Source organism: Stenella coeruleoalba (genome assembly GCF_951394435.1).
Source record: "Stenella coeruleoalba genome assembly, chromosome: 18".
NCBI lineage: Eukaryota > Metazoa > Chordata > Mammalia > Artiodactyla > Delphinidae > Stenella > Stenella coeruleoalba.
The window spans coordinates 67,721,697-67,748,203 of NC_137164.1; the positions used below are offsets into that span (position 1 = coordinate 67,721,697).

Genomic DNA, 26,507 nt, shown 5'->3' on the forward strand with positions numbered 1-26,507 from the left:
CGGAGCCTGTGCTCCGCAACGGGAGAGGCCACAGCAGTGAGAGGCCCGCGTACCGCAAAAAAAAAAAAAGTTTACAATGGTAAATTTTACCTATATTTTGCCACAATGAAAAAAACTACACAACATTTAACTATTTCTTATAATTCTGTGGGTTGATTTGGTTTGGCTGGGCACATCTTTTGCCTCACTAGGTGTCTGTCCACTGGGGCAGTAGTCATGTTGGGGCTTGACTGGTTTGGAACATCCAATGTTAGTGCCTTGGAGGATTGACTTGAAGGTGAGGTCAGCCAAGACATGGGACAGCTGGGCCTCTCTCTTTCTCTCTTTATTCATTCTTGGGGCATTTCCACATGACTTCTCCATGTGGAATTTCTATCAGGATATCCAGACCTCTTATATTGAGTATCAGAGCTATGTGAAGTAGCCATTCTGTCTTTTAAAGTTTAGGTGGCACAGGAGCACTTTTGTTGCATTTTGCAAGTCACTTGGCCAGCCTAGAATCATTGCCATAAGTGCTTATGCAAGGGTGCGCATACCAGGGTTTGTTATATTCAGGGCTATTTTTGGATACTAGTTATCACAACCCTTTCTACGGCCCCCAATGCTCATGTCCTTCCATAGGCAGAATATACCTACCTTCCTTCCAAGACCAGAATCTCATATTCAGACTTGGTTCAGGTATAGACGAGACTTCTTGTGTATGGTTTCTCAAGAGCAGTTTTTGTGATGTGAAGATCTCTGTATTTAAAGACAGTGTGACACTCAGTTATCAAAAATACAATGATGAGTAAAGGATATGACACTGCAATGAATACCCCCTATTCAACAAGGTAGAAAAAGGGAGGCACACAGTATTCAATGGTTCTTAGCAATCAAAACCCAGAAATTTAAGCTGAGAGATCCCTTTGGAGGGTTTTGTAATAATTCTTGTGGGAGAGGGTAGCACCTTGGGCCAGCGTGTGGTGGAGGTGGTGAGATGTGATTGAATTCTGGATATTTTGTGAAGGTAGACCAGATTTTCTAAAGATCAGATGTGATGTATAAGAAAAAAATAAGGCATCAAAGATAGTTTTAGGCTTTTGGCCTGACGAATTATAGGAATGGGACTGTCTTACTGAGAAGGGAAAGACTGTAAGAGGTAAATGTTTTTGGGGAGGAAATCAGGGTATGAAGATGGACCAATGAAGGTTGAGATGCCCATTAGATATCAAAATGTAGGTGTTGAGTAGACTGTTGGATATTTAAGTCTGTAATTTAGGGGAGATATTTGGGCTACCCTTCCTGTAAGATCCTAGAGGTAAAATTAATTTTCCCCCCTTTTCTATATTCCCCATCTAGCACTTATTTGTGCTATTCGAAGACCACTTACACCATTTTATCTTTAGCTATCAGACTTTCCTCATAGACGAAGAAGTCCTTGAGGACAGAGGCTGGATCTTATCTCATTTGTTTTCCCTAGCAACCAGGCAGTGTCCTTCACATTACTAATACTCAGTAAATGTTTGTTCAGTTGTTTTAAATAATTATATTTCTACATAAGCTTTTAGTTTATTTTAATTAACCATGGCTTATATCCTAGCCGATATTTTTAAACTTAGGTGAAAATATCTCCCAGTAACTTAAATAGGCAACACAGATGTTTCCCATATCTGATCTACACTTGGAAGGTTTTTTACTTGTTTTCTTCAGTTTTAATTAATTAATGTTAGATAATTTGTGCATATGATAAAGGGTATTCAATGAAAAGTAAGCCTTCTTTCACCCTTGTCTCCAAGTCCCCTGGTTTCTATCCCTAGAAGCAGGCACTGTTACTGTTTTTTGAATATCCTGCCATAGTCTGTGAAGTATATACATGTATATCAACTATTGTTTTTCACACGAGCTATCACATACTCCCTTCTTTCTCGGGCTGAAACTGTGTACTGGCAATAAGAATGGCACAGCTCTGTGTGGTTTAAACCAGGGCACTGATGGCATTTTATGGGCTGGATCCATGGATGTTAAAGGGCTTGCCATTATGTGGAGCAGTCTATTATGATAAAGCTTTTTCAGTAAGCAGTATATCTGGGAGATCTTTCCATATTCAGTACGTGCATATCTGTAAAGGGCTATATTAAAAATTAAAAAAACTCATGATGTATTTAAGTATTAACTTCCCTTACAAGCACTTTTTATTTATGATGTTTTCTGGTTACTTTGTCTCTTCATTTGATTAATGGAATTCCCTGGTTGTCCAGTGGTTAGGACTTGGCACTTTCACTGCCCTGGCCTGGGAACTAAGATCCCAGGCACAGTTACACAGACTTCAGGGAAAAACAGACTTGATTCTGGGTATATTTGAATCTGATATTTTACAGTTGAAAATGTTTCTAAGAATTCTTGGTTATTGTGGCTTTATTTCTTGGAGACTAAGTCTACTTTCACTTCCACGTCAATTAGAATAAAAAAGGAGGTAGAATAAATTTAATGTTTAAAAATAGTTCTAGATGTACTTCATGCAGTCACCTTTGAGTCTTAGAAATAAAATTCCAGCTTACTGGCATTTCATTACTGTAATGTTTTCCTTTGTTTGGAAGCATTCTTGAGGTTTGGTAGGTTTTATTTCCTAAAAATTAACCTTGTAGTCATTTATTAACTGTTCATTTTATAGTTTATTATACTTGTTAAACCATGATCTCTTTTGATTTGATGTTTTCAGCAGCCATATAAAATATTAAGATGACATTATCTACTGTTTATAATGCATGGGAAAACAGTGACTTGCCCAGAGAGGTGGCATAGCTATTTGGAGCTTAAGTTAGTGCCTTGATTTTGGCTTCTAGAAGAGCTTTTACCCCCGTGAACTTAAATATATGCATTCAATAGTATGCATCTACTCCTTAATCATGAAAATAGATTAATCTATTTCTGATCAAGTATTCTATGCAAAAACATTAATAAAGCGCATGTTTTACTGTTTCCAGATTTAGCTAATAAGATATATGTTAAATTTGAATTTCAGATAAACAGTGATTTTTTTTTTAAAGTAAAAGTATGTCCCATTCAGTATTTGGGATATATTTTTATTAAAATTTTTATTAAAATTAAAAACTCCCGTTTATTTCCCATTATTACAAATGGGAAAAAGCATAATGTTATATATTAACCCCAGACCTTTTACCAGTTTCTTATAACAAAAATAAAGCACAGTAAAAATATCCATATATGAGTAACAGACCACATACTGGTTGTAAGTGAAATAGCATTTCCTGATCAACAGACGTGATAATATTAACAACAAACAGATGTTTGTAATAATCCTGCGGCTCTCCTACGTGCCCTTGAAATCTAGAATATATTCCCTTTATTGATACTCATTGTCCCTCACAAAATTGGTACAATTGATTCTCATATTTTACCCAGTGTATTGGAAATGTAAGATGAGAATTTTTTCCTCAAGTCTTTAATAAAAGTGTTCAGTTGAGTTTTGGAGTGGTAAATATAAAATTTTCCTCCACTAATGTCAACCAAAAGAAGACTGTATTTGAGAGGTATATATGTTTTATGAGGTTGGAGTATTAAAATCCAAGGGGTGTTGCATGGAGAAAATGTTAATTGGGCACATATGCTATGGAGATGGCTCTGTAATTTTTCAAGTGGTATTATTGCTCTTTCAGGTTTTAGGTGATAAACATGGGAATGCTTTGTGGCTCAATGAAAGAGAGTGCTCAATTCAGCGAAGAAATCAGAAGGTGGTAGAGGAAGCACCAAGGTAAAAGCTTCTCCCAGGGAAACTTTATAGTAGTCTGATTTTTATATATTTCACATATTTCTTTCCCATTTTATTAGCTAAAATTGCTTTAATAGTAATAGTAGAATGTATTAGTGTGTATATATTAAAAATTCTCCTCATTGAGGTATAATTGACACATAATTATCTCTTGAACAGCACAGTTGTTAAGGATGCTGACCCTCCATGCAATTGGAAATCCACATATAACGTTTAAAGTAAGCCCTCTGTATATGTGGTTCCTCTGTATCTGCAGTCAACTGACCTTGGATCTTGTAGTACTGTAATATTTAGTATTGAAAAGTGTAAGTGGATCCTTGCAGTTCAAACCTGTGTTGTTCAGGGGTCAACTGTATTATATTAGTTTAAGGTTTACAATATAATGATTTGATATTTGTATATACTGTGAAATCACCATAGGAAGTCTAGTTAACATCCGTCACCATATATAGTTAACAGAATTTTTTTTTTTGTAATGAGAACTTTTAAGAGCTACTCTCTTAGCAACTGTCAAATAAGCAATACAGTATTATCTGTAGTCACCATGCTGTACATTGCATCTCAACGACTTATTTATAGCTGGAAGTTTGTACTGTTTATGTCCCCCTCCCCCTCAACCGTCAATCTGATTTCTGCATCTATGAGCTTGTTGTTGTTTTTTTTTTTTAAGATTCCACGTATAACTGAGATCATACAGTGTTTGTCTTTCTCTGTCTGACTTATTTCAGTTAGCATAATGCCCTCAAAGTCCATCCATGTTGTCACAAATGGCGATATTTCATTCGTTTTTTGTTTTGGGGTTTTTTTTTTTGGCTATGCAGCTTGTAGGATCTTAGTTCCCTGACCAAGGATTGAACCTGCACCTTTGGCAGTGAAAGCACGGAGTCCTAACCACTGGACTGCCAGGGAATTGCCAAGATTTCATTCTTTTTTATGGTTGAATAATATTCCACTGCATATGTGTATGTGGTATGTGTATATATATACATATATATAATATACATACATTTATATATACCACATTTCTTCATCCATACATCAGTGGACACTTAGGATGTTTCCATGTCTTGGCTATTATAAATAATGCTGCAGTGAACATGGGGGTGCATGTTTCTTTACAAGTTTGTGTTTTTGTTTTCTTTGGATATATACCCAGAAGTGGAATTACTGGATCATATGGTAGTTCTGTTTTTAACTTTTAAAGTAACTTCCATACTCTCTTCCATAATGGCTGCACCAATTTACATTCCTACCAACAGTGCACAAGGGTTCCCTTTTCTTCACATCCTTGCCAACACTTGTTATTTCTTGTCTTTCTGATAATAGCCATCCTAGCAGGTGTGAGGTGATATCTCATTGTGGTTTTGATGTACATTTCCCTGATGATCAGTGATGTTGAGCACATTTACATGTGTGCATTGGCGATCTGTGTGTTTTCTTTGGAAAAGTGTCTATTTAGATCTTTTGCCCATTTTAAAATCAGATTTTTTTCCTGTTATTGGGTTGTATGAATTCTTTATGTATATTGAGTACTAACCCCTTATCAGACATACGATTTGCAAATATTTTCTTCTATTCAGTAGGTTACCTTTTCATTTTGTTGATAGTTTCCTTGGCTGTGTAGAAGCTTTTTAGTTTGAAGTGGTCTTAATGTATATTTTTATAATTAAGAATTTGCCACTTGATCTTTCTCAGTACTTCAGTGCATGCAAATGAGAGAATACTTGAACAAGAAGTTGGGGTTTCATTAGAGGAAAAAGTGGGGTGATAACCCACTCTGACTCCCATAGTCTTCTAGGTAGCCTAGACCCTGTTGGTGTGTCTGAGCATGTGGAATTTCTGGGATACCTACCTTCTAGGCTCTCCAGTTGGCAAAAGTTTCATAAAGTTGATCCTGAATTTCCCGAGTTTATCCTACCATGAAAAGGCTTTTGGGACATGGTTCTTAAGAGATTCCTTGATTCATCAGAACTACTTTGGGCACTTCTCCAAGCCACCTGTCATGTGTTTGGTGTAGCAATTTCATGGAGCTTCGTTTCTACTTTGATGCTAGTTTGGTATTTATATATATTCTGGTTTCCTCTTAGTTCTTAAAAATCCCCAGTTGAGTGTTCATTGGTATATTTAGTAACTAGACATTAAGGAATATAACCAATTGTAGCTTAATCAGCATAGCCAGTGTGCCTTGAAAAAATGTGCGTGTGTGATTTCTGAAAAGATTAGGTCTGAATATGAGTGGATTTTTAAAATCACAGAGTATTGTTAAAAATCAAATCCTATATCCCCCCCCCAAATTATAGATTTAAATATCCAACAGTCTACTCAACACCTACATTTTGATATCTAATGGGCATCTCAACCTTCATTTGTCCATCTTCATACCCTGATTTCCTCCCCCAAAACATGCACCTTTCAGAGTCCTTCCCATCTTCACCATGCTGTGAAGAACAGCCCTTTGTGGCCTACATGGGGTGTAAGACGAATGGAAGAAGAGAACCAAAAGGAATGTTCTATGTCTTTAGGAAGAGTCCTAGAACCTGCCAGCGTTGTTGACTTGGCAGTGATCCGAAGTTAGGTACTTTCCTAGGGCGTCTGGGATATGTCTGTTTTCCCGAAGTCACCATGTGCCCAGATAGTTGAATGGAAAAAGGGGACAGGGGATGATGGTAGAACAGTAATAGTCTCTGACACACCACTTTTGCAGTCTTATGTTTTCTTATCTTCTTGTCTTAACACTTCCAATATAATTAACTTTCTCTTTTTATTGGAAATCCACTCAAGTCTTACCTGGGATAGAAATCTTTCACAGACTGGGAACCTTGATTTTTATTTGTTTCCTTTCTTTCTCTAGAAATGTAAGTTTTTCATATGAACATCTCATCTATTAATTGAGAGAAAAATCCAAGGAAAACTTAAAGCACTAGGAAAAAAAACTAGAACCGATTGTTAATAGTGACTTGATACGTATTTGTGTATTGTGAAATATTAAAATAAATGGAATATGCAGTTTTCAATTCTTGGAGTAAGAATCTCCCTCTGTGCTTTGAGTGCAGTGGTGAGCTTGCTTGCAGCTCTGAGTATCACTAGCAGAGTTTATGACAAGGGAAAGAATAAGACCAGACAGGACAAAAATAGTTCTACTCACCTGTGCTTGAGATTATCCAAATGTTACGATGTTAATCTTTAGTTGCATTTCCTTTTTTTTCTTTTTGGTTGCATTAATTTTGTCAGCCATTATTGTTGAAATGTCATCTATGCCTGTATCTGTTAGGTTAATGCAGAGCTGTTATTTATAATAGGTAGATAAGATTCATAACATCTGAATCCAATGATGAATCCTAATGTCATCAACCGGGAGACAGTATGAAGTACACTTCCCACCTGTGACGTATCCTTGCCTCCCCTTCAACCAGTCAAACCTGAATCTATTCAAGGCTCTAGATCTAATCAGCAGTTTACAAGAAATAGAAATGTAATGTTAAAAGACCTTGTGAACATTGCATGTAGAGGAATGAGACAGGAAAATGACCAGATCCTTGGCTTAAAAAAAAAAGAAGAGGACATTACAAGTTAAAAGAATCATAAAGATTTAAAAACCAGTCAAATGCAGTGGCTAGATCTTATTTGCATCCTGATTCAAAGTTATTAGCTCTAAAAAGATATTTACAAGATAATCCAGGAAATTTGAATACTAACTGGATATTAAAGCTATTAAGGAGTTCTTGTTAATTTTAAAAGTGTGATTATGTTATAAAAGAGTACTTATAGAAACAGATACGGAAGTTTTTTTTATGGAAGAAGTAATACCTAATTTGGGATTTGCTTTAAAAAAGAAAAAAAAATGGAGTTCCCTGATGGCCTAGTGGTTAGGATTCCGGACTTTCACTGCCGTGGCCTGGGTTCAGTCCCGTCGGGGAACTGAGATCCCATAAGCTGTGTGGCACAACCAAAAAAAAAGGGGGGGGGGACTGGTAGAAAAGTGGACATGCAGCATAGACAAAACAAGAATAGCTATGTAGTAATAATTGTTACATATGGGAAACAGGTATGTGCAAGTTCATTATATTCTTCCATAATAAAAAGTTCATAATATGTCATCTAAATCTTACACATTTGAGAATAATTTTAATCCACAAATAGAAAAGTAGTCAGTGTTTTATTTCTCAGAACCTTTTTTGCATAGAAGCAAAATATGTGAAAATGCAGAAATGATTTGATAATATTCTTTTCAGGGTTCATTGAAACCCTTTTACTTGCCTGCTGGAAGGTGCTTTTTTATTGTGAAACAAAAGTTTTGAGGATTTATTAGATGTACAGTGGATTCTTGTTATTTGTGGTAGTTATGTTTTTTTTAAATAATTAATTAATTTTTGGCTGTGTTGGGTCTTCGTTGCTGTGTGCAGGCTTTCTCTAGTTGGCAGCAAGCAGGGGCCACTCTTTGCTGCAGTGCATGGGCTTCTCATTGCGGTGGCTTCTCTTGTTGCAGAGCACAGGCTCTAGGCACGAGGACTTCAGTAGTTGTGGCACGTGGGCTCAGTAGTTGCAGCTCACGGGCTCTAGAGCGCAGGCTCAGCATTTGCGGCACATGGGCTTAGTTGCTCTGTGGCATGTGGGATCTTCCCCGACCAGGACTTGAACCCATGTCCCCTGCACTGGCAGGCGGATTCTTAACCACTGCGCCAGCAGGGAAGTCCTGTGGTAGTTATATTTTATAAAGTCACTGTGAACACTGAATTAATAAATACTGAAGCATTGCTCCTAGGGGAAATACAGAATTAAGTTTCTGTGAGCCTCTGGTCAGAACATTTTCATCAACCGATTAATACATAACCTTGTTTTGTATGTGTTTCTGTTGAAAGACACCTTATTTTAATACATACTATTGATTCATTAACCTTGAACTCACCGTCCTGGCCCGCAGCGCTATAATGCTTGCCTGAAGGAAGCTCACCTAACACATGTTTTCTCTATAGGGCATGACTTCCAATCTTACTTGGAGAAATTATGAATATATATGTTAAATTTTACTCATAGGAAACAACTACTTGTGCTAAAGTAACTGTATATTTTATAGATTGATTGAAGTTGCAGTGTAGTGTGGAAAGTTCAGATGTTTTATAAAAATCTTAAGTTGATTTATTTAAACATGTTATGCTTAATAACACAATAAGCATACATTATAAGCATATATAAAGCATATAATATGAAATCTTAAGTTGATACAGATGATCATATCTGAGTAAACTTTAAGAAAATTTTTATGTAATGCACACAAAAGATTACTTAATTTTTGTTCAAAATGTAGGAAATTACTCTTTCTTATTTGCAGCCTTTTTCTGGATTCTGAGACTCGAAGAGCAATGGGAGAACAAGCTGTAGCCCTTGCCAAAGCAGTAAATTATTCTTCTGCTGGAACCGTAGAATTCCTTGTGGACTCAAAAAAGAATTTTTATTTCTTGGAAATGAATACGAGGCTCCAGGTAACAGAAACTCTGGTTTTCATTCCTCTCCACGCCTCTATACTTTTCCCTTCTTCACCACCCCTTCTTGTGTTATAAAAGCTAAAAATCAACTCCTTAAAGTGTTAAATATTTAGTTTTTATGCTTGTGCTAAGAAATCTGTTGGAAATGACAGATAAGTATCAGGTTAATTTAATGGTCAGTGTCTAGCCCTTCTGCTTTGTTACTGTTAATACTTCATATTGGAAATTCCTTTTTTTTTTCTTGAACTTTCTTGATGAAGTGCATTAGTTAGGGTTCATGTGCTGATAAGAGAAACTACTCTAGATATGATAAATAGAAAGGGATTAAGGGCTTACCAGTCATTGGAAGGGATGGAGGAAGGAAGGGTATCTAGAGTGAACTTGCAGGAATGACCGTCAGAACTGGCTTCTAGAGGAACTGACACCTCTGCCACAGTTATGAGGTTGAGAAATCAAGCGGCTGCCCTGGAATTTGACTTTAGGGACATGCTTCCTCAGTTTCAGTCAAGGTCTCTGGAAGCCACTGGTGCTGCAACTAGTGGCTTTATTTCCTTCCTTCTTCCCCCTTTTCTTGGATTTAAATTGTAAACTAACATACACATACAGAACATTACATAGAATACAAATGTGTAGTTGAAAAAATTATTAAAAGCAAGAGTTCATGTAAGCCTCAGTAGGATCGGGAAGTACCGAAATGCCCAGCGCTTCTTACCCTGCCCCTCAACTTCTTCCCCTTCTCAGTGATTCCACTTCCATCTTCTTATTTACTATTCTGACTGAATTCTAAATATCTCCTTATATTTCTGGATAGCTCTTCCTTTTATTTATGCACACCTAGGAAATAGAATTAATTTTGCCTGTTTCTTTTTTAAACTTTAAATCAGTGGGATTATATTGTATGATTTTTATATTTGGTTTCTTTTCTCAACATTGTGCTTATTAGATTATACCATGAGACTGATTTTCATTTACTGTGGAAGAATTTATATATCTAGATGCATTTTGAGACCAATGGTAATACATATTTATAGTTTGTATAGTTATTAACCTCAGTAATTTTTGCTCAAAACTTACAATACTCCTGCTTGAAATAACTTTTTTAGCTTGTATTCTATTCTTGTGAACATCTTTAGAAGTGGCAGAATTTTGCCTTTTAAAGATTAATTTGATTTTGATTAAAAATATGTCTTTATAATGAAAATGTCTAATTAGATAATTAGCTGGGAAATCATGTTTTTGATTAAAATGGAGACTGTTATGTCATGATGAGACTAATAGCTTGTAATACGATTCTGAATGCAATTTGAAGTGACTACAGTATATTTTTATTTTATTCAAGGCACAATGAATACTGGATGGTTTAGTTGGGGTATTTAACAGAATTTGCAAAATTAATAACCAGTGTTTGTTTAGGGCACTTTGTTACTACGTTCTGATTTTTTTTCAATCTATTTATTTTTTATTTGTTTCTGGCTCATTTATCTCAGCCTGTAAGTTTTTTTAAGTTTGGCCCATGGTTGTTTTTGTTATAAGACTTCCAAAAGTTGATATTTATTATCAAATAATTCTGTGTAGGGAGTCTAAATCATTTAGGTACCTACGTTTATAGTTTGTTTCATGGATGGCTTGCCAGGAAATTATGTTCAGTACCCTCAAAAAAGATTATAAATGAATTTCAGGAAAAAATGAAATTCATAAAGAATGTTATCATATTAGATCTCATAGTACCTAATTTTATGCTGTTTAATAGCACTTTTATAATTTGTCTCCCATTTAATGTGTAACAGTATCTCTTTTCTCGCTTGCATTTGCTTCCAGTGGCAGTAATCTTGTCAGTTACCAGACAAATTAATTTTGATTTTTTTAAGAAGCATCTGTGTGATGGAGGGATATTTGCTGGTGGAGGGTGAAACTGAATGGGAGCATGAAAAAGGATCTTGGATTAGTATTCAGAAAGACATTCTTAGATACTTCAATGACATCTTTCCGATATTGTTTAAACAATTCAAATGTCATTTTAATAGTAGATTTTCTGTTTCAAATTTCTTTGCTAACCTTAAATTATAATACTTAAGGCACATTCACCACATTGTTTATCTTCTAAGATATATGTTATCTCTAATTAGTGTTTCAGTTTGAGTCTGGAGAGCTATAATTTTCTTTGTGTTTTTTTTTTCCTTGAAATTTCCTGATTGAACTGTCACTTTTTCCAGCTTTAGTATTTGTACATTTTTTCCTGGTAATAGAAATGTGAGTAGCATCTTCACTTTGCTGGATTTTCTTAAGAGCGATATTTGAAATAAATACTGTTTCTCCTTAAAGAGAAACACTGAGAAAGTCACCACGTTTGGTGCGTAAATACTGGTTTTGTTCTCAGTCTGGTCAGAATTTATGTATCAGGATTATCTGTGCTATCCCCATATATGTTTGTTTTTAAAGTCATTGTTTGCCTTTGCTGAAAGATAAAATTCAAATGCTTTTGCATTACAAGTCCCTTTTCTCTGTGGCCTTAATCTCTCCTTTCTTTTCCCTGAGTTCAGTTTGACCTCTGTGTGCCTTTATCATGTTACCCCTTTGCTTGGAATGGTCTCTGTTCATTTCTCCTAGTAGGAGTGCACATATGTATCCACCCATGCTCACCTGTTTCCTTCTGTCTTCATTTGAAAGATGGATAGATATGGATACTTTACCAAAAAATACAGTTTTATTAAAATGTTATTTTAATGAAATAAATGATATGTAATTTTGCTTGAATAACTTTATAGTTTCCTACTTCATTGAATTGAAATACTAAGAATTGGTAATACTTGGTTAAAAGAAAATCTAAAGTGTTCAGAAGAGTATACATTGGAAAAACAACTTCTCATACCACATTTTTGTTACCACAACCATGTATTTTTCCTGCAGAGACAACCTTTGTTTTACTTAAAAATATATCTTTTGTAGTATTCCATACCTAATTTAAAGCATTATCTTCTTCATTTTTGTGATTTTTAATATTCAGTTGTATGGATGTACAGTCATATAATTTCATTGGTTTCCTAGTGATAATTTTTGCAGTATTCTGCTCTAGCAAATAGTGCAGTTATTGAAAGACCCTATACGTCATCATTTTGCACATGTGGAAGTAGAATTGCCTGGAAAGTGATATGTCCTTTTATAATTTAGTGAAGTATTATCAAGTTGCCTTTTATAGAAGAACTTGCCTGGCCAAAAGGCAAGTTTTGCCTTTGGATCTTTGTATGGTAGTGAAAAATGTGTCACATTTTCATTTTTCTTATTATGAGTGAGGATGAATTTTTCTTCATAGATTCCTTTACATTTCCTTTGCCCTTTGGGTTTTCTTATTGACTTATAGATGTTTTTATTTTTTTGGGAAATTAGCCATTTGTGATATCATCAGGAAGCACTGCTCCATGAATATTTTCACATTTTTAAAGAGTGAGGGCTTTCTAACCAAAGACCTCTGGCACCTGATTAAATGATAACAGCTTTAAAGATAGAGTGCTAGAGAGAAAGCCTTATCTTTCCCCAGAGCCATTTGTTGACATTACAGATTGGTAAATAGAGGCCTTCCTCCTCTCTCCCCAGAAGGATTTGTTTACTTCCCAGAGCCAAGTTTGCTCTCTCTCCAGAGATGAAGAAGGGCAGACGTGCCAGGAACTCTTTTTTTAACAAATACATTTATTTATTTATTTATGGCTGTGTTGGGTCTTCGTTGCTGTGCATGGGCTTTCTCTCGTTGTGGCGAGTGGGGGCTACTTTTCCTTGCGGTGCACGGGCTTCTCATTGCGGTGGCTTCTCTTTGTTGTGGAACATGAGCTCTAGGTGCACAGGCTCAGTAGTTGTGGCACATGGGCTTAGTAGTTGTGGCTCATGGGCTCTAGAGTGCAGGCTCAGTAGTTGTGGCACACAGGCTTAGTTGCTCTGTGGCATGTGGGATCTTCCCGGACCAGGGCTCGAACCCGTGTCCCCTACATTGACAGGCGGATTCTTACCCACTGCGCAACCAGGGAAGTCCCCAGCAACTCTTATATAAGCTCTGAGATAAATATTTTTATTTTTATATATATATTTATTATATTATATTTATAATATTTATATTTATTATTATATAATATATTTATTATTTATATATATTTATTTATATTTATATATAAATATTTTATGCCCCTGTGATAGGTGGACATATATTTATTTATTTATTTATTTATATTTATTTATATTTATATATAAATATTTTATGCCCCTGTGATAGGTGGACAACCCTCTGCACGCACAGGGACGTTAGACCCATGGGGAATTGGGGTGTGAGAAATGGTGTGAAGATGCTCTGTGAGTAAACAATTGCTTCCTTCTCCAGTCCAGGAACTGTGTTTGTTTCATGGCAGAATTAACAAATGAATGTAGATATAAAATATACAGATATGATTTGTGGCTACTTTTCTTTCACCTGTTGCCTATCTTTTGGACTTTGTATATATTTTTTCTTCCTAGGGAGAAAATTTTTGTTTTTAAATTTTGCAGTTGAATTTCTAAATCTCTTTGTCATTTCTGATGTTGTAATATACTTAGACTTTTCCTACTCAATTATAATTGAAACATTTTTCTTCCATGTTTTCTTTTAGTACTAATTTCATCTTCCTTGGTGAAATTTTCAGTTCATCTGGAATTTATTTTATTTTTTTCAAATGGTTACCTGTTTGTCACAGCCATTATTGAATAATCATTCTTTTCAACATTAATTAGAAGTCATTTTCATTATGTACTGAATTCTCATATGTATGCAGATGTCTACTGTTTTCTTTTTTTAACCTTTCTGTTTATTCATGTGCTAGTACCACACTATTTTAGCTGTTATATCTTTTTATTATAATACAGTATCCAGTAGGAATATTCTTTCTGATTACTCTTTTCCATGTGAAGTTTTTGGGTTTTTTTTTTTTTTAACATCTTTATTGGAGTATAACTGCTCTACAGTGGTGTGCTACTTTCTGCTTTATATCAAAGTGAATCAGCTATACATATACATATCTCCCCATATCTCTTCCCTCTTGCGTCTCCCTCCCACCCTCCCTATCCTACCACTCTAGGTGGTCACAAAGCACCGAGCTGATCTCCCTGTGCTGTGTGGCTGCTTCCCACTAGCTATCTATTTTACATTTGGTAGTGTATATGTCCATGCCACTCTCTCACTTTGTCCCAGCTTACCCTTCCCCTTCTCCATATCGTCAACTCCATTCTCTAGTAGGTCTGCGTCTTTTTTCCCATCTTGCCCCTAGGTTCTTCATGACCATTTTTTTTTTCTTAGATTCTATATATATGTGTTAGCATACGATATTTGTTTTTCTCTTTCTGACTTACTTCACTCTGTAGGACAGACTCTAGGTCCATCCACCTCACTACAAATAACTCAGTTTCGTTTCTTTTTATGGCTGAGTGATATTCCATTGTATATATGTGCCACATCTTCTTTACCCATTCATCTGTCGATGGACACTTAGATTGCTTCCATGTCCTGGCTATTGTAGATAGACCTGCAATGAACATTGTGGAACATGACTTTTTTGAATTATGGTTTTCTCAGGGTATATGCCCAGTAGTGGGATTGCTGGGTCGTATGGTAGTTCCAGTTTTAGTTTCTTAAGGAACCTCCATACTGTTCTCCATAGTGGCTGTATCAATTTACATTCCCACCAACAGTGCAAGAGGATTCCCTTTTCTCCACACCCTCACCAGCATTTATTGTTTCTAGAGTTTTTGATGATGGCCATTCTGACTGGTGTGAGATGATATCTCATTGTAGTTTTGATTTGCATCTCCTTAATGATTAATGATGTTAAGCGTTCTTTCATGTGTTTGTTGGCAATCAGTGTATCTTCTTTGGAGAAGTGTCTATTGAGGTCTTCTGTCCATTTTTGGATTGGGTTGTTTGTTTTTTTGATATAGAGCTGCATGAGCTGCTTGTAAATTTTGGAGATTAATCCTTTGTAAGTTGCTTCATTTGCAAATATTTTCTCCCATTCTGAGGGTTGTCCTTTCGTCTTGTTTATGGTTTCCTTTGCTGTGCAAAAGCTTTTAAGTTTCATTAAGTTCCATTTGTTTATTTTTGTTTTTATTTCCATTTCTCTAGGAGGTGGGTCAAAAAGGACCTTGCTGTGATTTATATCATGGAGTGTTCTGCCTTTGTTTTCCTCCAACGGTTTTATAGTGTCTGGACTTACATTTAGGTCTTTAATCCATTTTAAGTTAATTTTTGTGTATAGTGTTAGGGAGTGTTCTAATATCATTCTTTTACATGTAGCTGTCCAGTTTTCCCAGCACCACTTATGGAAGAGGCTGTCTTTTCTTCAGTGTATATTCTTGCCTCCTTTATCAAATATAAGGTGACCACAGGTGCATGGGTTTACCTCTGGGCTTTCTATCCTGTTCCATTGATCTACATTTTTGTTTTTGTGCCAGTACCATACTGTCTTGCTTACTATAGCTTTGTAGTATAGTCTGAAATCAGGGAGCCTTATTCCTCCAGCTCCATTTTTCTTTCTCAAGGTTGCTTTGGCTATTCGGAGTCTTTTGTGTTTCCATACAAATTGTGAGGTTTTTTGTTCTAGTTCTGTGAAAAATGCCATTGGTAGTTTGATAGGGATTGCATTGAATCTGTAGATTCCTTTTGGTAGTAGAGTCATTTTCGCACTGTTGATTCTTCCAATCCAAGAACACGATATATCTCTCCATGTATTTGTGTCATCTTTAATTTCTTTCATCAGTGTCTTATAGTTTTCTGCATACAGGTCTTTTGTCTCCTTAGGTAGGTTTATTCCTAGATATTTTATTCTTTTTGTTGCAGTGGTAAATGGAAGTGTTTTTTTAATTTCACTTTCAGATTTTTCATCATTAGTGTATAGGAATGCTAGAGATTTCTGTGCATTAATTTTGTATCCTGCTACTTTACCAAATTCATTGATTAGGTCTAGTAGTTTTCTGGTAGCATCTTTAGGATTCTCTATGTATAGTATCATGTCATCTGCAAACAGTGACAGCTTTACCTCTTTTTTTCCTATTTGGATTCCTTTTATTTCTTTTTCTTCTCTGATTGCTGTGGCTAAAAATTCCAAAACTATGTCGAATAATAGTGGTGAGAGTGGGCAACCTTGTCATTTTCCTGATCTTAGTGGAAATGGTTTCAGTTTTTCACCATTGAGGACAATGTTGGCTGTGGGTTTGTCATATATGGCCTTTATTATGTTGAGGAAAGTTCCCTCTATGCCTACTTTCTGGAGGGTTTTTTTATCATAAATGGGTGTTGAATTTTGTCGAAAGCTTACTCTGCATCTGTTGAGATGATCATATGGTTTTTCTCCTTCAATTTGTTAATATGGTGTATCACATTGATTGATTTGCGTATATTGAAGAATCCTTGCATTCCTGGGGTAAACCCCACTTGATCATGGTGTATGATCCTTTTAATGTGCTGTTGGATTCTGTTTGCCAGTATTTTGTTGAGGATTGTTGCATCTATGTTTATGAGTGATATTGGCCTGTAGTTTTCTTTCTTTGTGACATCTTTGTGTGGTTTTGGTATTATGGTGATGGTGGCCTCATAGAATGAGTTTGGGAGCGTTCCTCCCTATGCTATATTTTGGAAGAGTTTGAGAAGGATAGGTGTTAAATCTTCTCTAAATGTGTGATAGAATTCGCCTCTGAAGCCATCTGGTCCTGGGCTTTTGTTTGTTGGAAGATTTTAAATCACAGTCTCAGTTTCAGTGCTTGTGATTGGTCTGTTCATATTTTCTGTTTCTTCCTGGTTGAGTCTCAGAAGGTTGTGCATTGCTAAGAATTTGTCCATTTCTTCCAGGTTGTCCATTTTATTGGCGTATAGTTGCTTGTAGTAATCTCTCATGATCCTTTGTACTTCTGCAGTGTCAGTTGTTACTTCTCCTTTTTCATTTCTAATTCTATTGATTTGAGTCTTCTCTCTGTTTTTCTTGATGAGTCTGGCTAATGGTTTATCAATTTTGTTTATCTTCTCAAAGAACCAGCTTTTAGTTTTATTGATCTTTGCTATCGTTTCCTTCATTTCTTTTTCATTTATTTCTGATCTGATCTTTATGATTTCTTTCCTTCTGCTAACTTTGGGTTTTTTTTGTTCTTTTTCTAATTGCTTTAGGTGCAAGGTTAGGTTGTTTATTCGAGATGTTTCCTGTTTCTTAAGGTAGGATTGTATTGCTATAAATTTCCCTTTTAGAACTGCTTTTGCTGCATCCCATAGGTTTTGGGTCGTCATGTCTCCATTGTCATTTGTTTCTAGGTATTTTTTTTAATTTCCTCTTTGATTTCTTGAGTGATCACTTCGTTATTAAGTAGTGTATTGTTTAGCCTCCATGTGTTTGTAGTTTTTGCAAATTTTTTTCCTGGAATTGATATCTAGTCTCATATCATTGTGGTCTGAAAAGATACTTGATATGACTTCAGTTTAATTAAATTTACCAAGGCTTGATTTGTGACCCAAGATATGATCTATCCTGGAGAACGTTCCATGAGCACCTGAGAAGAAAGTGTATTCTGTTGTTTCTGGATGGAATGTCCTGTTCCAATTGTGTTATCAATTAAGTCCATCTTGTTTAATATATTATTTAAAGCTTGTGTTTCCTTATTTATTTTCATTTTGGTTGATCTGTCCATTGGTGAAAGTGGGGTGTTAAAGTCTCCTACTATGATTGTGTTACTGTTGATTTCCCCTTTTATGGCTGTTAGTATTTGCCTTATGTATTGATGTGCTCCTTGTTGGGTGCATAAATATTTACAGTTGTTATATTTTCTTCTTGGATTGATCCCTTGATCATTATGTAGTGTCCTTCTTTGTCTCTTGTAATAGTCTTTGTTTTATAGTCTACTTTGTCTGATATGAGAATTGCTACTCCAGCTTTCTTTTGGTTTCCATTTGCATGGAATATCTTTTTCCATCCCCTCACTTTCAGTCTGTATGTGTCCCTAGGTCTGAAGTGGGGTCTCTTGTAGACAGCATATATAGGGGTCTTGTTTTTGTAATCATTCAGCCTGTCTATGTCTTTTGGTTGGAGCATTTAATCCATTTACATTTAAGGTAATTATCAATATGTATGTTCCTATTACCATTTTCTTTATTGTTTTGGGTTTGTTATTGTAGGTCGTTTCCTTCTCTTGTGTTCCCTGCCTAGAGAAGTTCCTTTAGCATTTGTTGTAAAGCTGGTTTGGTGGTGCTGAATTCTCTTAGCTTTTGCTTGTCTGTAAAGGTTTTAATTTCTCTGTCAAATCTGAATATGATCCTTGCTGGGTAGAGTAATCTTGGTTGTAAGTTTTTCTCCTTCATCACTTTAAATATGTCCTGCCACTCCCTTCTGGCTTGCAGAGTTTCAGCTGAAAGATCAGCTGTGAACCTTATGGGGATTCCATTGTATGTTATTTGTTGCTTTTCCCTTGCTGCTTTTAATATTTTTTCTTTGTACTTAATTTTTGATAGTTTGATTAATATGTGTCTTGGCGTGTTTCTCTTTGGATTTATCCTGTATGGGACTCTCTGTGCTTCCTGGACTTGATTAACTATTTCCTTTCCCATTTTAGGGAAGTTTTCAACTATAATCTCTTCAAATATTTTCTCAGTCCCTTTCTTTTTCTCTTCTTCTTCTGGAACCCTTGTAATTTGGATGTTGATGTGTTTAATGTTGTTCCAGAGGTCTCTGAGACTGTTCTCAATTCTTTTTTTTTTCCTTTATTCTACTCTGAAGTAGTTATTTCCACTATTTTATCTTCCAGATCACTTATCCGTTCTTCTGCCTCAGTTATTCTGTTATTGATTCCTTCAAGAGAATTTTTTATTTCATTTATTGTGTTGTTCGTCACTGTTTGTTTGCTCTTCAGTTCTTCTAGGTCCTTGTTGAACATTACTTGTTTTTTCTCCATTCTGTTTCCAAGATTTTGGATCATCTTTACTATCATTACTCTGAATTCTTTTTCAGGTAAGACTGCCTGTTTCCTCTTCATTTGTTTGGTCTGGAGAGTTTTTACCTTGCTCCTTCACCTGCTGTGTATTTCTCTGTCTTCTCATTTTGCTTAACTTACTGTGTTTGGGCGTCTGCTTTTCACAGGCTGCAGGTTTGTAGTTCCCGTTGTTTTTGGTGTCTGCCCCCAGTGGGTAAGGTTGGTTCAGTGGGTTGCGTAGGCTTCCCGGTGGAGGGGACTGGTGCCTGCGTTCTGGTGGATGAGGCTGGATCTTGTTTTTCTGGTGGGCAGGACCATATCTGGTGTTGTGTTTTGGGGTGTCTCTGACTTTATTATGATTTTAGGCAGCCTCTCTGCTAATGGGTCGGGTTGTATTCCTGTCTTGCTAGTTGTTTGTCATGGGGTGTCCAGCGCTGGAGCTTACTGGTCATTGAGTGGCTCTGGCTCTTAGCGTTGAGATGGAGATCTCTGGGAGAGCTTTCACTGGTTGATATTATGTGGGGCCGGGAGGTCTCTGGTGGACAAATGTCCTGAACTCGGCTCTCCCACCTAAGAGGCTTAGGCCTGACACCTGGCAGGAGCACCAAGACTCTGTCAGACACGTGGCCATGTACGTGTGGAGTTTCTGGCCTTTTGGGAAGTCTGAGGTCTTCTGTCAGCGTTCAGTAGATGTTCTGTAGAAGTTGTTTCACATGTAGTTGTATTTTTGATGTATTTGTGGGGAGGAATGTGATCTCCAGATCTTACTCTTTTGCCATCTTGAAGGTTCCCCCGTTTTTATTTTCTTAATGGTGTCATTTGAAGCACAAAAATTTTTAATTTTGATGAAGCCCAATTTACCAAGTTTTTAACTTATGGATTGTGCTTTTGATGTAGTTCCTGAGAAATCTTTGCCTGACCTAAGGTCACAATTTTTTCCAAAGTTTGCTTTTAGAATTTTGCATATTAAATTCTGGATTGGAAATAATTTTTCATTGACTTTTTGAAGGCCTTATATTGCTTTCTTTTAATTTCTACTGTTGATATTGAGATGCATCTGATTATCATTTAAAATTTTTCTCTCCTTCTAAAGGCTTGTAAGATCTCCTCTTTGTCCCTAGTTGTGGTCAAAATTCCTAATTATCTACCAGTTACTACTGATAAGGCAAGAAGTGGCCCTTTTATCTTTTAATTTATTAACATTATGGACTCTTCTGATACATTTCCTTTATATTCCTGGAATACATTTTAATTAGACATAGTGATTTTCCTTTTGGTATTTTGCTGGATTTTGTGAATATAAATATTTTTATTTCTTTTTAAAATACTGTCTTTACCAGATTTTAGTAATAAAGTTATATGTATTTTTTTCGAAGCAAACTGTGGGAGTATTCTTTTTCTGGGGTCTAGTTAATAATAGGCATTATCTTTTCTTTAAAAATTCAGACTTAGATGTGAATCCATTTGTTGCTGGTATCATTCTCAATGGTAGGCCTTTAAAGATCTTTCTAGACCCTTCTGTTATAGACCTTCAGTATTTTATGAGGTAATATCTATTAAAAAGTCAAAATTATTAACTTGCCCAAGTTCACCAAAAAAAGCAAAAGAAAACCCAATGTTATTGAAGGTTGTTGTTTTATTCACTTCCTCTATATCTTTTCTCTCTCTTTTTTTTAAATTGGATCTGTTTTATTTAGAAAGAAATGCAAGGATGTCTTAGATATATAAAGTTTTTCATAATTTATTAAAAAATAAGATTTTATTTTTTAGAGCAGTTTTAACTTGGCCAGTATTGTTTCCTGTATGTATGCCTCCTTTTCCTTGCTTTTACGCCTTATAGCTGGAGTATTTTAACACAAATGTCAGACATTAAATAATTTCATCCATAACTGCTTCAGTATACATCTCTCAGCTTTGCTTGCACTTGTAATAATGTTTACATATATATCTACAAAATAATACGTACAGTATAGGTTTATTGCTGTTTGCCTGTGTGTGTGTTTTTTTTGTTTGTTTGTTTGTTTGCTGATATTTTCCATTTATTACTGCAGTATACAGTTGCTCTGAAAGTGCAACACTGACTCACTCTTGTCACAGCTTCTGCACCTCCACTGGCAAATACTTGGAAATTCATTCTTGGAGCATCATGGACCACAAGCTTCTCTCTGGGCGGGAAATTACTGTCACTGCCAGTGTCACAGGGAAAATACACACACACGCATATGAATAGAGGGATGAGAAGAGCCCTGGAGAGGAGTGGGGACCAGTTTCTGAGGGGTCCTGGAAACAGCGTGCCTGAGCAAAGGGAACAGTGACACCCCACCTCCCAGCAGCAACCTAACCCGTCTGCTAGGTGGGCCCTGGTGCACCTTTTCCCCTTCGTCTCTGGAACTGGTGACACCGTAAGCATAACTGTGTCCTATCTCAGTGTAGCAGAGGCGCATGGAGTCAAAAAGAATTGAAAAGGCCTCGCAAGCTAGCGTGGAAAACGGGTGGTTTGGAAAAACTGACTCTTCAATCTCCGATTTAAAACTGTTAGGCAGAAGAGCTGGAGAGCTCTGGGGGTAAGATGCTGCCTAGCAGAAATAACTCTTGTTCTAGCCAGCGTATATTTGATGGGAAGAAAATAACTTTTGAGTGCTGCAAAGACAAAGGTGGAGGTGGGGCATGAGCAGCTCTAGGAAACACAAGAGATTAAAAAATCTGAACAAATGAGATCAAAAAAAAAAGTAAACACAAATACGGACAATACACCTACACACTCGGCTTGACGAAACCCTCACTCATGAGCACGTTATACACTCACACACTAATCATGGTCAGGCAGATGCCCAAAGGAGGGCAAATCCGAACATCTGCTCTCTTTGGAATTTTCATGGCAAACTGAGTTTAGGCAAAAGTGAAGACCTCCTGGGTCTAAACTCAGAAGGCAGCCTTTGCTCCCCATTGTAGCCAGTGTTGCTCCTATATTTGTCTGAGCCGTTCCCAACTATCTGGGCACTAGAATTTATTCTTCATATTCCTGGAGTTTAAATCACTGCTAGATATTATCTGATCTAACTTCACCCGTAATGGAAGCACCTCCCTTTTGGCTCTATATTCCCCTGTTCTTTTAGGAAAAAACATCCCTAGACAGTGATAGTTAGAGGGTGTTTAGGAGTTGGAAAGTAGGAAGAGAGTAATATAAATACAGTAAGGAAATACCTTACTGTTTGCCTTTTATCATGACAGAATATCTTTATCTTGTTTAAGTTGTTTAATCTTAAATTCCACCTTGACTCATATCATGTTGCATCTCCTACTTTTTTTTATTAAAAATTTTTTTTTGAATTTTATTTTATTTATTTTTTATTTTTTTATTTTTTTGTGGTACACGTGCCTCTCACTGCTGTGGCCTCTCCCATTGCGGAGCACAGGCTCCAGATGCACGGGCTCAGTGGCCATGGCTCACGGGCCCAGCCATCTCCGCGGCATGTGAGATCTTCCCCGACTGGGGCACGAACCCGTGTCCCCTGCATCAGCAGGTGGACTCTCAACCACTCTCAGCCACCAGGGAAGCCCTATTTTATTTTTTTATACAGCAGGTTCTTATTAGTTATCTATTTTATACATATTAGTATATATATGTGAATCCCAGTTAAAATTTTTTTTGACTTTATTTTTTATTAAAAATTTTTTAAAAACTTGAAGTGTAGCTGATTTACCATGTCATGTTAGTTTCAGATGTACAGCACAGTGATTCAGTTTTTTATTTATATATGTGTATATATATATACATGTTCTTTTTCAGATTCTTTTCCTTATAGATTATTACAAAATATTGAGTATAGTTCTCTGTGCTGTACAGTAGGTCCTTGTACTTTACCTGTTTTATATATAGTAGTGTATATATGTTAATTCCATTCTCCTGATTTATCCCTCCTCGCCTTCCCCTTTGGTAACCATAAGTTTGTTTTCTATGTCTGTGTCCTGCTTCTTTTTGTTTTATTTGCCTGTTCTGTATCACTTGCTTTAATTGTTCTATAAGTTTTTTTTGAAAAACCCAGTCTGACACTCTTTCTTTTAGTATGAAATTTTAGTCCTTCTGACTTTAAATACTTGATTTTATCATCTTTACTTGTGTTTTATAAATAATATTCCAGTTTTTTTCTTTTTTCTATTTGTTGCTTGAATTAAATTGCTAATTATTCCTGTTGCTTCCTATTGATAAGTTGTAGATATTTTGTCCTTTAAAATTGTATTTATGTTCATCCTCCTTTTCAGTTAGACCTTTTCTCCATTAGTATTTGTAAAGATGATATAACTGGTTCTCTCCACTTTCCAGCAGTAAAGAGTCTCTGAGATAATTTAATGGTTCTAGGCTATGTGTTACTTTCCCTTGTAGTTTTATCTATTCTGTTTCCAGAGTCCCTTTAGCTTCTAGGTACACACCCCTAGGCATGTCTCATTTACTGTAGCTTCTCTGTCTTTCTCCTTTTTTAAGATTTCTGCCCTAGTTCATTTGTTTGTTTAGGAAGTTTTTTCATATAATTTCCTCAGCTGGAGTATGTGAATGATATGCTCTGAAATACCCCATCCTCAAGTATATTTCTTTAGCTGTGAAAGAGGAATGATATTTTGATTGAGTATAGGATTTTTGAGTTTCTGTTCTAGTCTTTTGTAGTTTTTACATTCTCCTGTGTTCTAGCTTCTAGTGTTAAGTCTGATGTCATTCTGATTTGTCTTCCATTATAGGTAACGTATTCTTGTTGTCTGAAAGGTGACCCAACTTTTTCTTAAATATTGGAATTCAGGAATTTTTTTTTTCTTCTTCACATGACTAGGTATATGTTTATATCCATCAACTCTGCCTTTTGCTCCATGTGCCCTTTTCAGTTGTACAGATTCAAGTGTCTCTTCATTTCAGGGGAAATTTCTTCTGGTGACTATTTCCTCTCCTCATTTGTTAGTTTTCTCCTTTGGTGACTCCTGTTATTTGCAGGTTAGGTATTCTGGACAAGCCCTCTAGGGCTCATATCTTTTCCCTCATGATTACTCTCAGTTTGTATTTGTGCTTTGTTTCTTTCTTTCTTTTTTTTTTTTTTTTGCGGTACGCGGGCCTCTCACTGTTGTGGCCTCTCCCGTTGCGGAGCACAGGCTCCAGACACGCGGGCTCAGCGGCCATGGCTCACGGGCCCAGCCACTCCGCGGCATGTGGGATCCTCCCGGACTGGGGCCCAAACCCGTGTCCCTTGCATCGGCAGGCGGACTCTCAACCACTGCACTACCAGGGAAGCCCTGTGCTCTGTTTCTTGATATCATTTCTTTATGTTCTCCTTCCAGGCTACTAATTCAGGTTCAAACAGTGATCATCTTCTAAGTAATTGACTGAATTGCATAATTGGGAAATTGTTATTTTATCCCAGAAAGTCTGATTGCGTATAGGGGTGTGTGTGTGCTTATATTGCTACTTTCGAAGTTTCTAAGTGCCCTTACTGTTTTTTGGATAAATTTTTTTTTCTGTCCCTCAGCCGCTCTATTTCACTTGACATATGTGATCGTTATTCCAAATGTTTATCCTTTCTCAGTTGGGTACACCCTCTACTGTGGTTGTCTTGGGTGCTCAGTACTGACTTCTCTTTGATGTAACGTTCTGGGGTAGTGTTCTTCAAGTGGTTGCAGACAGAACCATATCTACTCCTGAGGACAACAAGAGCATATGTCTCCTAGCATTCCCCTTGTCTCAAGGACAGAATCCAGCTATCGTTTATTGACTCAGACTCTTTGGTGAAGAGACCAGGGACTCTTCTGGAGCCTTTATTGAGTTTCTCTCCAGGGTCCGTGGATGTCTGCAGGCCAAGCTGTCTCCATGACCAGTGCCTTTCTCATTCTTCCCTAGCGGTCTCTGAAGCTAGTCTCTCAGTGTTGCCCAGCCCACGAGAGAGAAGAGCCTATTACCTGTTGTTGGCTGTCACTTTGCCCCAAATCTTTGCACTTCACGTATCCTCAGCAGCTCCCTAAGTCTGGGGAAATAGAGACTGTGGGGAGGGAGTGAGCCATGTTGGAATTGCCATCTTCCCAAAGCAGAAGCTTCTAACCTGGGTTATCTGGACTCTTTAATGAGTTGTAGGGGAGTCTGTGGACCCTCTGAAATTGGATCCACACTTTTCTAGGGAGAGATTTGGTGAGGTTCTAGACCCTAGAATGGTTCAGAACAATTGTAGTAGACTAATGGGGAACTCATTTAATCATTTTTTCCATGAATTGCAAACATCCACTATTTTCACTTAGTACAAGTAAATCCTAACTCTTTTCCTTCCTAGCTGTGTGTCTGTAAGCAAGTTCCTTAGCTTCTCTATACTTTATTTCCCTCATCTGTAAAGTGACAGTAATATAGCACTGGCTTTATAGCATTGTGAGCATTAAGTGAATTAATACATTTAAATACTCAGAATAGTGCCTGGTTTATACCAAGCACTCATTCTTCTTCCTCACTGTAAGAATCTTACCAGTAATATCCTGCATGCTATGTTTGTTAAACATTGGTTAACACGTTTATTATTTATTTATTTATTTATTTATTTATTTATTTATTTATTTATTTATGTTTGGCTGTGTTGGGTCTTCGTTGCTGCATGCGGGCTTTCTGGAGTTGCACCGAGCAGGGGCTACTCTTCTTTGCACTGCGTGGGCTTCTCTTGCTGCGGAGCATGGGCTCTAGGTGCACAGGCTTCAGCAGTTGTGGCACGCGGGGTCAGTAGTTGTGGCTTGTGGGCTCTAGAGCTCAGGCTCAGTAGTTGTGGCGCAGGGGCTTAGTTGCTCTGCAGCATGTGGGATCTTCCCAGACCGGGGCTCGAACCCATGTCCCCTGCATTGGGAGGTGGATTCTTAACCACTGTGCCACCAGGGAAGTCCCAACATGTTTACTATTACTGTTGTCATTATAATTAATAAACCCTGTCAGTAGTCATTGTTTTTCAGATGGCAAACTGAGCTACAAATTAATAATAACTTTCTCTTATTAATCTTTTGTCAGTTGACTGAAAAGTTATTGTTACAAATGAACAAACATAGTGGAAATACTGCTTTGAAAGAAGCCTTTTCATTGTAAAGGTGTTTGTGTAAGAGTCTAGGAGAAAAATGGATGTGGAACTCTTTCTTCTAAAAATGAACTGATAAAAGTGTTACATTGATAAACTATTTCTGCTTAGGCCTTTGTGCTAAGATTAATATTAGGACCTTGAATATACCGTTCCAAATTGTGTGTGTGTATAATTGTTAATTTCCAAATCTAGGCAATTTTTAGATGTTATCTTTTT

General features: G+C 36.6%; 1 protein-coding gene across 9 annotated transcripts in view; it reads left to right on the top strand.

Annotated features, from left to right (window-relative positions):
- Window positions 1–26,507, top strand: part of PCCA (propionyl-CoA carboxylase subunit alpha) — a 389,313-nt gene that overhangs the window by 176,751 nt on the left and 186,055 nt on the right. For all 9 annotated transcript variants that reach the window (XR_013824953.1, XM_079903492.1, XM_079903491.1 and 6 more), the window contains 2 exons: window positions 3,657–3,751; window positions 9,099–9,249. Coding sequence is in view for 8 of the 9 variants with exons in the window: in XM_079903492.1 (XP_079759618.1) it covers window positions 3,657–3,751; window positions 9,099–9,249 (246 nt within the window). In the remaining variant the exon portion in view is untranslated. The remainder of the gene's footprint in view (window positions 1–3,656; window positions 3,752–9,098; window positions 9,250–26,507) is intronic.